The sequence below is a fragment of the Zea mays genome, chromosome 8 (assembly GCF_902167145.1).
Source record: "Zea mays cultivar B73 chromosome 8, Zm-B73-REFERENCE-NAM-5.0, whole genome shotgun sequence".
Taxonomy (NCBI): domain Eukaryota; kingdom Viridiplantae; phylum Streptophyta; class Magnoliopsida; order Poales; family Poaceae; genus Zea; species Zea mays.
The window spans coordinates 172,901,958-172,914,438 of record NC_050103.1 but is presented as its reverse complement, the minus strand read 5'-3'; the positions used below and the strand labels follow the sequence as shown (position 1 = coordinate 172,914,438).

The window sequence follows — 12,481 nt, the reverse complement described above, 5'->3', positions numbered from 1 at the left end:
CTCGCCTGTTTCCTTGCGGCGACGAGCAACGAGCATGTGGTACTCCTCCTCCAGGACAATGTCGTAGATCGGGGCTTCAACCTTCACCTGGATGGCGTTAGAGGCACATATTTAATCTTTGCGGACGACGCGGAGTTGCTGGAGCATGGTTGCACACCCCAATGGCTCCGTGCCCAGGGTACGTGTGCGTGTGCGGCGGCAGGAGCCGGCGGGTGATCCTACCATGCGAATATTTCTCTCACTCACCCTCTCTCTCCCACTCTCTTTGTGACAGCCACACAGGCACGCGCACAAATTAGGTGATGGATGCCAGCGCGTAGCTTTGGCGGGATGGAGTTTGAGCATTTGATGCGTAGAATTAGATGGAGCAAAGCTCTAGGGTTTTTTCATGGATCTAGTGGAGGACATCGATTCAATGTGGAGTACAGACATTTGTGTCGGCTTTCGTACGGATGTGCAGGGACAACAATTTAACCTGTAGACCTGAAACCCAAAGGGTATAGACACAAGTAGAAATTTTGTCTCGTGTACCCGCACCCTGACCTAAACTTTCAAGAGTGTCGGTGCATGTTTCTATTTGAACCCACGAGTGACCCACACTACTCAAAATTTGGTTCATTCTTTATTTTTACATTGCAAAAATAATTGTTTTGAAATTGTAACTTTGCTAATGACTCATTAATTTTTCGTTATTTTCAAGGTTAGAAGGCCTAAAATCAATAGATATAACTCAATTATTATCAGTACTTTTTTTAGATAATGGAAAAATCATCCGATCTTGGCCTCAAATAAACTCAAATGAGCTTATGACCATTTATTACAAAAGACGACAGCATATTGCCAAAACTCCTCCTATGACCATGCCATTGAACACAAACTAGACATACCAAAAGAACTTCAGCTACCGAACCACAGCTACTACATAGTTAAACACAACGCAGATCCCCATCCAAAATTGCTGAAGAACGGTAGTAGCACTCTCTCCACATTACGACATGAAGACTTTATTAACTCTTGGTCCTCCCTTCTAACCTGAAGCTGAGACCAGAAGTGTCACCAATATATTGCCTCGAAGGTTACCTGCACACATGATTTAGGAGATGAATTATTGAACACCACATCATCTATACTTAACCAAATAGCCCAACAAATTGGCGATGCAACGGTTATCAATACTTAATTGTTAATAGAAAAAATATTGTTTAAAAATGTATACTAGCAAAAACCCACGCGTCACGAAACCTGATGGGTTCGGGTGCGTTTTTAGAATGTCATATGTGTTAGGATTTATGGGCTTGGCCCAATTAAGAATTTCTAATAAATCACAGGAAAATCTCAAAAGCCCATATAAGTGGATGGCAAAGGGATAGGTGGAACCAATAGCACCATATTGCTAGCTCTTGTGGAGTAGAGCTAGCTTAAATATGGAAGCCACACTCACTCACCAAGTCATGGATGAGAGGAGAGAGTGTGGAGAGCCACACGCGCGCGCGCGCTCGCTCGTCTCGCCTGGCCGGGGCGGGGCGGGGCGGGGCGAAGGGCGCGGACGCACGACATGCGCGTGAATGGTCCGCCGAAATCCGGCCCCTCGCCTTGCGGGGGCGCGACTACCTTTTGCCGTTTGATTTTTTGGTTTCTTGGCTGTTACGCTTATCCTAACCGATCGCTACAAAATCTCAACTGATTGCGAGATTTTCGTGGGTGGATAAGCACGGGGGTCGCGGACTCGGCCCTATAAAAGGAGCCCGGCAGCCAGCCTCCAAATCATCCCCAGATCCCAGTTCGCTTTCGCCTCTCTTCATAGCTGAGCCGCCTTTTAGTTCCCTTCGTCCCGACCGCAGAGGTGCATCTGCGATCAGGAGAGCAGGTCTCCGGAACCCTTCGTCTTCTAGATCCTGCACCGGGAGAGGGCGAATAAGGTTTTTGGGAAGCGTCTTCACGCGACTGCTCGTGATCTTCTGACATCGTCGACCCAGCTGATCCTGGCGCGCGCCAACAATCAGTAAGTCTAATCAGTACGCATCATCTGATTTGGCTTTTATTTCAGTTCTTCTGATTTGGTCATGATTTATATTCGGAATTTAAACTGGAATTTGTCTAATTATTCAACAATCCAAAAACCTTATTGTAGACAATTTCCTAGTTTTTCTATGGCTGCTTTTGCCGACGCGCTGAAGCCAGAAAAGTTTAATGGTATGCACTTTAAGAGATGGCAAGTCAAGGCCACGCTCTGGCTTACTGCTATGAACGTCTTCCATGTTAGTAAAGGCAGACCTGAGGGTCCACTGACTCCTGAACAGGAGAAAGAGTACGACCATGCCAATACTATGTTCACGGGAGCCATTCTTAGCGCCCTTGTTGACCGTCTGGTTGATGCGAATATGCAGTACACAGACGGGAAACAGTTGTGGGATGCACTTACTACTAAGTATGGTTCATCAGATGCTGGCAGTGACCTGTATATCATGGAGAGCTTTCATGATTATAAGATGGTTGATAATCGCTCTATTGTAGAGCAAGCTCATGAAATACAGTGTATAGCCAAGGAGCTCGACCACCTTAAGATAGTCCTTCCTGACCGATTTGTGGCTGGGTGCATTATTGCAAAGTTGCCTTCTACATGGAGGAACTTCGCCACAGCTCTGAAACATAAGAGACAGGAGATATCAGTTGAAAATCTAATAGCGTCTCTGGATGTTGAGGAGAAAGCTCGGGCAAAGGACACGGGATCTAAAGGAGGCGAGGGCCACTCCAGCGCCAACATGGTTCAGAAGAACCACAACAAGGGCAAAGGGAAGCCAAAATCTAACAAGCCCAATAAAACTACCAACTTCAAGAAGAAGAAGAACAAGGCTGAATTGACATGTTTCGCATGTGGCGAGGCGGGTCATTTTGCCAAGGATTGTCCTGATCGAGCGGATCGCCGTGGCAAAAAGGGCAATGTCAACACAGTGATCGCTAGCAATGAGGAAGACAAAGGGTATGGTAATCTACCTTTCATCTTCTCAGTATTTCAATCACCTAGTTGGTGGCTTGATACTGGTGCTAATGTTCATGTGTGTTCTGACATTAACTTGTTCTCTTCTTATCAGGGCGCCCGGGATTCTTCCGTGCTAATGGGGAATGGGTCACATGCTTCTGTTCATGGCACTGGCACGGTGGATCTGAAGTTTACTTCGGGAAAGATCGTGCAGCTGAAGAACGTGCATCATGTCCCTTCTATACACAAGAATCTCGTTAGCGGAACCCTTCTATGTAGAGATGGGTTCAAGGTAGTTTTGGAGTCCAATAAATTAGTTGTGTCCAAGTCTGGACAATTTATTGGTAAAGGCTATGATTGCGGAGGCTTGTTCCGCTTTTCTTTGTTAGATTTCAATAATAAGTCTGTGAACCATATTTGTGCTAATGTTGATGATCTTGCGAGTATTTGGCACTCTCGTTTGTGTCATATTAATTTTGGCTCTATGTCTCGGCTTGCAACCATGAGTTTAATTCCGAATATCACCATAGTCAAAGGTTCTAAGTGCCATAGTTGTGTGCAGTCGAAGCAACCTCGAAAGCCTCATAAGGCTGCTGAAGAGAGACACCTGGCACCACTAGAACTCATACATTCTGATCTTTGTGAGATGAATGGTGTGTTGACAAAAGGTGGTAAGAGATACTTCATGACATTGATTGATGATGCGTCTAGATTTTGCTATGTATACTTGCTTAAAACTAAAGATGAGGCTTTAGACTACTTTAAAATCTATAAGGCTGAGGTTGAAAACCAACTAGAGAGAAAGATCAAACGTCTTAGATCAGATCGTGGTGGTGAGTTCTTTCCCAAAGTCTTTGACGATTTCTGTGCAGAACATGGCATTATTCATGAGAGGACTCCTCCCTATTCACCCGAGTCAAACGGGATTGCTGAAAGGAAAAACCGTACGTTGACTGACCTGGTGAATGCCATGTTAGACACTTCTGGTTTATCTAAGGCATGGTGGGGGGAGGCAGTCCTGACTTCATGTCATGTTCTGAATAGAATTCCTATGGGCAAAGAAGAGAAAACCCCTTATGAGAAGTGGGTTGGGAGAAAACCATCACTTTCATACTTGCGCACTTGGGGGTGCATGGCGAAAGTCAATGTACCAATTAATAAAAAGCGCAAGCTTGGTCCAAGGACAGTGGATTGTGTCTTTCTTGGATATGCTTCGTATAGCATAGCTTATAGATTTTTAGTAGTTAAATCTGAAGTTCCTGATGTGTATGATTGATACTATTATGGAATCACGTGATGCTACTTTCTTTGAGCATATATTTCCAATGAAAGACATTCATAGCAATTCTAGATACTCTTCTGAGATAATTCCTGAACATAATACACCTATTGAGAGTTTTGAACAGCCACATGAAATTGTCCTAGAGGAGGATGACAATGATGCTCCTAAAAGGAGCAAGAGACAAAGGGTTGAAAAATCCTTTGGTAGTGATTTCATTGTGTACCTTGTGGACGATACTCCTACTACCATTGTAGAAGCATTTGCATCTCCAGATGCAGATGATTGGAAAGAAGCAGTTCATAATGAGATGGACTCTATTCTTTCAAATGGTACGTGGGAAGTCACTGATCGACCCTATGGATGCAAACCCGTGGGTTGTAAGTGGGTGTTTAAAAAGAAGCTCAAGCCTGATGGTACAATTGAAAAGTACAAGGCTAGGCTTGTGGCTAAAGGCTATACTCAGAAAGAAGGAGAAGACTTCTTTGATACTTACTCACCTGTTGCTAGAATGACCACTATTCGAGTACTACTTTCTTTGGCTGCCTCGTATGGTCTCCTTGTTCATCAGATGGATGTAAAGACAGCTTTTCTTAATGGAGAGCTGGACGAGGAAATCTATATGGAACAGCCTGATGGATTTGTAGTAAAGGGTCAAGAAAGCAAGGTGTGCAAGTTATTGAAATCTTTGTATGGTCTGAAGCAAGCACCAAAGCAGTGGCATGAGAAGTTTGACACTACTCTAACGTCTGCAGGCTTTGCCGTTAATGAGGCAGACAGGTGTGTATATTATCGCTGTGGTGGGGGCGAAGGAGTTATATTGTGCTTATATGTTGATGATATATTGATATTTGGCACAAACATTGATGTGATCAATGAAGTCAAGTCTTTTCTATCAAAGAGTTTTGATATGAAAGATCTGGGAGAAGCTGATGTGATTCTAAACATCAAGCTGATTAAGGCAGATGGTGGGATTACTCTCTCGCAATCTCACTATGTTGAAAAGGTTTTGAAGCGATTTGGCTTCTCTGAGTGCAAACCTTCTCCAACACCTTATGATCCCAGTGTGACACTGCGAAAGAACAAGAGAATTGGTTTAGACCAATTGAGATACTCTCAGATTGTCGGTTCACTCATGTATCTTGCTGGTGCAACAAGGCCCGATATCTCGTTTGCTGTGAGCAAATTGAGTAGGTTCATGTCAAATCCCGGGACTGATCATTGGCATGCACTTGAGCGGGTTATGCGCTACCTGCAAGGTACAATGAGTTATGGAATTCACTATTCTGGTCAGCATGCAGTACTTGAAGGATATAGTGATTCGAACTGGATATCTGATGCAGACGAGCTTTATGCCACCAGTGGTTATGTCTTTACTATTGGTGGAGGTGCGGTATCATGGAGGTCATGCAAGCAGACCATTTTGACGAGGTCAACCATGGAAGCCGAGCTAGCTACACTTGACACAGCAACCGTTAAGGCAGAATGGTTGCGTGAACTCTTGATGGACTTGCCGGTGGTTGAGAAACCAATACCAGCTATCCTTATGAACTGTGACAATCAGACAGTGATTGCTAAAGTGACCAGTTCTAAGGATAATGGAAAGTCATCAAGACATGTCAAAAGACGATTGAAGTCTGTCAGAAAGTTGAGAAACTCCGGAGTTATAAGTGTGACTTATATTTCAACAGATAAAAATCTGGCAGATCCTTTTATCAAGGGACTACCACGTAATGTGATAGAAATCGCATCGAGAGAGATGGGTATGAGACCCGAATAAAGTTGCCATGGTGGAAACCCAGTCTATGTGATCGGAGATCCCGTGAATTAGGTCCTGGGAAGAACAAGCCATTGGTGAACTGAGGAGAGTAACCTTTGACCCTCTCTAAGTAAAGATGCAATACTCTCAAATGCTGTAAGGCAGGTTGGCTTTGTGCCTTAATGTGTTCTGTTGGCTTGTATTAGCGAAGATGTTGTCCTGCAGAACATTCTTTGAAAGAACACACCTATATGAGTTAGACTGTCTAACGTCGCAGTCTATGAGATTTGGGTGATCTCTAGTAAACTCATGAAGAGACCTTGGAGTACGACGTATATGCTCCACCCGAGAAGGGGACTACTGGTAGCCAAGTACTGGTCATGACTTCAAGTGAAACCCATTCACGCAAAACTTGCAATTCAAGGCATAGTCCATTGTCCAAGTTGTGGGTTGGTGTAGCTTGGAGTTCTAGGCGGAAGTTCAACTTAACAGTCTCTGCTGAAAAACTAGTATATTAAACAGTAGTGAACAGCGGCGAAAACTACAGATGGGCATTTGAGATCTGGTAGGGGATTGTTAGGATTTATGGGCTTGGCCCAATTAAGAATTTCTAATAAATCCCAGGAAAATCTCAAAAGCCCATATAAGTGGATGGCAAAGGGATAGGTGGAACCAATAGCACCATATTGCTAGCTCTTGTGGAGTAGAGCTAGCTTAAATATGGAAGCCACACTCACTCACCAAGTCATGGATGAGAGGAGAGAGTGTGGAGAGCCACACGCGCGCGCGCGCTCGCTCGTCTCGCCTCGCCTGGCCTGGCCTGGCCGGGGCGGGGCGGGGCGAAGGGCGCGGACGCACGACATGCGCGTGAATGGTCCGCCGAAATCCGGCCCCTCGCCTTGCGGGGGCGCGACTACCTTTTGCCGTTTGATTTTTTGGTTTCTTGGCTGTTACGCTTATCCTAACCGATCGCTACAAAATCTCAACTGATTGCGAGATTTTCGTGGGTGGATAAGCACGGGGGTCGCGGACTCGGCCCTATAAAAGGAGCCCGGCAGCCAGCCTCCAAATCATCCCCAGATCCCAGTTCGCTTTCGCCTCTCTTCATAGCTGAGCCGCCTTTTAGTTCCCTTCGTCCCGACCGCAGAGGTGCATCTGCGATCAGGAGAGCAGGTCTCCGGAACCCTTCGTCTTCTAGATCCTGCACCGGGAGAGGGCGAATAAGGTTTTTGGGAAGCGTCTTCACGCGACTGCTCGTGATCTTCTGACATCGTCGACCCAGCTGATCCTGGCGCGCGCCAACAATCAGTAAGTCTAATCAGTACGCATCATCTGATTTGGCTTTTATTTCAGTTCTTCTGATTTGGTCATGATTTATATTCGGAATTTAAACTGGAATTTGTCTAATTATTCAACAATATGCAGATGTGATACTATATAGGTTTAGATAGATTTCACTGGTTTGAACAAGGACGAGTTTTTACTCCATCTAATGCCAATATGCCATCCACGTGCGGGATGGGACGCAAATACGCAATGGGCTGTTTTCCCCTTCCCATTGTCCCATACATCAGTCCGTTGCCTTTCCGCGTCCTTCTTTATCTTTTGAGGGGGTCACAGCCTCACAGGCCCGTCCGAGTCCGACGACTGTATTTCATGTTATGACAAACTTACCTCTTGGTTCCGGCGATGCATCCTCGGACGCAGCAAAGGTTGAAGAATCTTCCTTTTGTGTGCAAGTACAAGGTAGCAGCATACAGCACGATGAATAATGTTTGTTTCTGTATGTAGTATTCGATTACCACGATGTCCCAGCTTGCATCGCACTTTGCAGCTATGACGGTCAAACCAATGCGCACAGACGACACGATATACAAGTTAGAAGCAAACCTTCTTTGGATCTTAATTTGGTGCATATGAATATGATATACATATTGAAACACGGCTATCCATTCAAGACCTAACGTCCTTCCACATGTCATGTATATTTTGTAAAGAATATATATCTCCCACCGTCCCCATACCCCTATGACAGAAAGAAAAGGTATAGAACTATATAGAAGTACATTGGATGCTTAAGCATATGATATGTTCTCATACGAATTAGTATAAAAGTTGGCATTGCAGTTGCAGCTACAAAAGAACAATCACAAATTTTGATTGCAGAGAAGCTTGTCCACATGATGGCGCAGGCTGCATGGCATCCTCGCCCTTCACTACGCCTACTGCTACTTCTCATCAATGCGTGCGCCGTCCTCAACAGTCCGGTGGCCGCGCGAGCCGAGCGGACGGGGTACATTGTCCACATGGACAAGTCCGCCATGCCGCGACACCACTCCGATCACCGCGACTGGTACGCCGCCACCGTCGCGTCTGTGACGGACGCGTCAGCGGGCGTCCGAACTAAGCCGCAGCTCCTATACACTTACGACGAGGCGCTTCACGGCTTCGCGGCGACACTCTCTGCCTCCGAGCTCCGCGCCCTCCGCGGCCAGCCGGGCTTCGTCTCAGTCTACCCGGACCGCCGAGCGACGACGCTGCACGACACCACGCACTCCATGGAGTTCCTCAACCTCAACTCCGCCAGCGGGCTGTGGCCGGCATCCAAGTTCGGCGAGGGCGTCATCATCGGCATGATCGACACCGGGTTGTGGCCCGAGAGCGCGAGCTTCAACGACGCCGGCATGCCCCCGGTCCCGTCCCGGTGGCGCGGCACGTGCGAGCCGGGCGTTCAGTTCACGCCCTCCATGTGCAACCGGAAGCTCGTCGGAGCGCGCTACTTCAACAGGGGCCTTGTCGCCGCGAACCCGGGCGTAAAGATCTCCATGAACTCGACGCGCGACACGGAGGGGCACGGCACGCACACGTCGTCGACCGCGGGAGGCAGCCCCGTGCGGTGCGCGTCCTACTTCGGGTACGGGAGGGGCACGGCGCGCGGCGTTGCCCCGCGCGCGCACGTCGCCATGTACAAGGTCATCTGGCCCGAGGGGCGGTACGCGTCCGACGTGCTGGCAGGCATGGACGCGGCCATCGCGGACGGCGTCGACGTCATCTCCATCTCGAGCGGCTTCGACGGCGTGCCGCTGTACGAGGACCCCGTAGCGATCGCCGCGTTCGCGGCCATGGAGCGCGGCATCCTTGTCTCGGCCTCGGCTGGGAACGAAGGCCCACGGCTCGGCAGACTGCACAACGGCATCCCGTGGCTCCTTACCGTCGCTGCCGGCACGGTGGACCGGCAGATGTTCGTCGGCACGTTGTATTACGACGACGCCATGAGAGGGACCATCCGCGGCATCACTACGTACCCAGAGAACGCTTGGGTCGTGGACACGAGGCTGGTCTACGACGATGTCCTATCGGCTTGCGACTCAACAGCGGCGTTGGCCAATTCAACGACCGCTCTTGTCGTGTGCCGTGATACGGGGAGTCTGACCGAACAGCTGAACGTCGTCGCCGAGGCCGGTGTCTCCGGGGCCATCTTCATCTCGGCGGACGGAGCAGATTTCGATGATTCCATGCCCCTCCCCGGTATTATTATCAGCCCGGAGGACGCACCACGGCTGCTGAGCTACATCAACTCCAGCACGGTGCCAACGGGCGCCATGAAGTTCCAGCAGACGATCCTCGGCACGCGACCGGCGCCGGTGGTCACGCACTACTCTTCGCGGGGCCCGTCGCCGAGCTACGCCGGCGTGCTCAAGCCCGATATCCTAGCGCCAGGGGACAACATCCTTGCGTCGGTGCCGCCCACAATTCCAACCGCGATGATAGGCCAAACACGACTGGCCAGCGACTTCCTGGTCCAGTCCGGGACGTCGATGGCTTGCCCGCACGCCAGCGGCGTCGCGGCCCTGCTGCGCGCGGTGCACCCGAGCTGGAGCCCGGCCATGATCAAGTCGGCGATGATGACCACGGCGACCACCGCCGACAACACGGGCAACCCGATCACGGCTGACGTCGTCGGTAACACCACCGTCGCGAGCCCGCTGGCCATGGGTTCGGGCCAAGTCGACCCCAACGCCGCGATGGACCCTGGACTGGTGTTCGACGCCGGGCCGGGCGACTTCGTCGCGCTCCTCTGCGCCGCGAACTACACGAAGGCCCAGGTCATGGCGATCACGAGGTCGTCGGCGTCGGCGTACAACTGCTCCTCCGCGTCCAGCGACGTGAACTACCCGTCCTTCGTCGCGGCCTTCGGTTTTAACGCCAGCTCCGGCGCCATGCAGTTCAGGAGAACGGTGACCAACGTCGGCGTGGGCGCCTCGGTGTACCGCGCGTCTTGGGTGTCGCCGAGCAACGCGAACGTGTCCGTGTCGCCGGGGACGCTGGAGTTCAGTGCGCTGGGGCAGACGGCGACGTTCCAGGTGGGAATCGAGCTCACTGCGCCTACCGGCGGCGAGCCGACTTTCGGGGACATAGTTTGGGCCGACGCTAGCGGCAAGTACAGAGTGAGGACTCCCTACGTCGTGCTTTCTGGTCTCCCGTATCCGTCGTAGTCCTTTTTCTTTCGGCTCCATATAAGACCGTACATAGCAGTAATCTCTATCTCTGTATCTTTTATATCTAATATATTAAAGCACTAGTTTCAACGGTCGTCCTATGTCAAATTTTTGCAAAAAACCCCCTCAACTTTAGTTCAACAAACCCGCAGTATTGTACGCGACACGAGGCCAGATCCCCGACGTCTGTTTCGCAGTACATCCCCATCACAACATTTACCTCGTTGTCTCGTAAGCCCTAGCTCTGTTCCTTGCCCATCCGTCGCCTGTGTCGCGCAAAGCCAACATCTCTTGCATCCATCACCCAGCCGCAGAGAAGAGCGCCTCCGCCGAGCCAGACACCTGGACTTCGTCACCCTCCTCTCCTGGGCCAAGAATGCCGCCCTTGGGGCGACTCAACCTCGCACCGCCATACACGACATCACCAACGGGACCCGCCGGACGCCCAGCTACGGGGAGGCGCTCCTACGCGGCCAGGTCAAGGCGCTCCTCCACAAGGTCGAGGAGGAGCAGGGCTGCGCCGCCGCGGGTCTGGCACTGCACAACATCACCAACGACTCCCACATCCCATCATCGGGTTCGCGATGGGCGACCTCCATGCCACTGACACCACCTCACCTCCACCACCGTTAAGACCCGCGCAGGGCCCCGTGCCGCACGCCCGGCTTCGGGGAGGCGCTCCTACGCGGCCAAGTCAAGGCGCTCCTCCACAAGGTCGAGGAGGAGAAGGGCTGCGCTGCCACGGACATGGTGATTGTCACCATCATCTGAACCAGATATTCCTTTAATATCATTGCTATGCCAAGATTCTGCATTAACATCAGAAGTTAAATGAGGCTAGAATTTAGTCTTCATTTTCACTTTGGGATCAGTCTATTCATGTCTATATGCAACCACAGGACACGAAGCTCTACCACCGGTAATAGAGGGGTCCTCGAAAGATCCTCCACTTGCACTTCTAGCATGACTACAACCATACTTTGGAAATCGTACTATAAATCTATGATTATTTTCATGGTCAGATATAACACTTCTACAATGAGGGGGTATCTCTTCCATTTTGAATTCTTTTTCTTTTTTTATGGATCCCTAGAGAAATCTGTAACTGAATTATCTTAGTATGTATGCCTTTTGTTTTCTCTGTTTTGAAATTCTACATTTAGTATATGTTGAGTGAGTCTATTATTGAAATTGTATTATATTTTCCTTCATCTTCATTAGATGTTGAATTAGCTTGATTCATTAGCTTGACCGCATAACTGATGGATTAAGTTGATACAACAAGATTTGATTGGTACTTGGTACAGTCAATGAAAATGGATAAAAATACATTTGTCTTTGTGTCGGGATATTGTTTATTTGTGGTTTTCTATTGAGTTTACGAGTTGGCATCACCAAGTGTGAGAGAGAATCAATTTACATGAATCAAACACATTGCATATCTCTTCTTTTGTTGCTGCCATGTTTTGTTATCCTTTTCCTAATTTTTTATTAATGATTGTTCCCAATGGAATAAAAACAGAGCACATACCAAGCATTAAGGGGGCTCTAAATATTTTTCTCAACATAGCTATGAGCAGTAATTAAATAATATCTTGTGGTCATAATTGGATTTGTTGGATTGGGTGTAGAGAATGTTCTCATATGGTGCTACTTGTTTTAAATGTTCAAGCCACACAATTGTTGGGTGTTCTTGGATTTGGGGGATTTTGCTATCTCTTGGGTGACATCATGCATGCTACTGCAACATTGATCTATTTTGTTGAGTGTTGCATACTGTACATCATAAGGTGCTTGTTGGTTCCACTTTGTAATGCTATCAATGCTCTGGTGTCGCTTGCAGGAACACAAGATGTGACATACGTGTACTGCATGTTGTATGTCACATTTCTTCCACTCCGCTGGATTTAATATCGCTACAAGAAATGGCATTACTATCGCCTGGTGAGTCCATTAGTGCCTCA

The 12,481-nt window shown here is 48.8% G+C and overlaps 1 protein-coding gene across 1 annotated transcript; it reads left to right on the top strand.

The window, feature by feature from the left end:
• The first annotated feature begins 8,046 nt into the window (after positions 1-8,046).
• LOC103637513 (subtilisin-like protease SBT3) lies at positions 8,047-10,548 on the top strand. The gene is made up of 4 exons (XM_023300900.1): positions 8,047-8,062; positions 8,146-9,148; positions 9,230-10,141; positions 10,313-10,548. Exons 1-4 carry the CDS (start codon positions 8,047-8,049, stop codon positions 10,512-10,514), a joined length of 2,133 nt encoding a protein of 710 aa, XP_023156668.1. The 3' UTR covers positions 10,515-10,548.
• Positions 10,549-12,481: the final 1,933 nt, after the last annotated feature.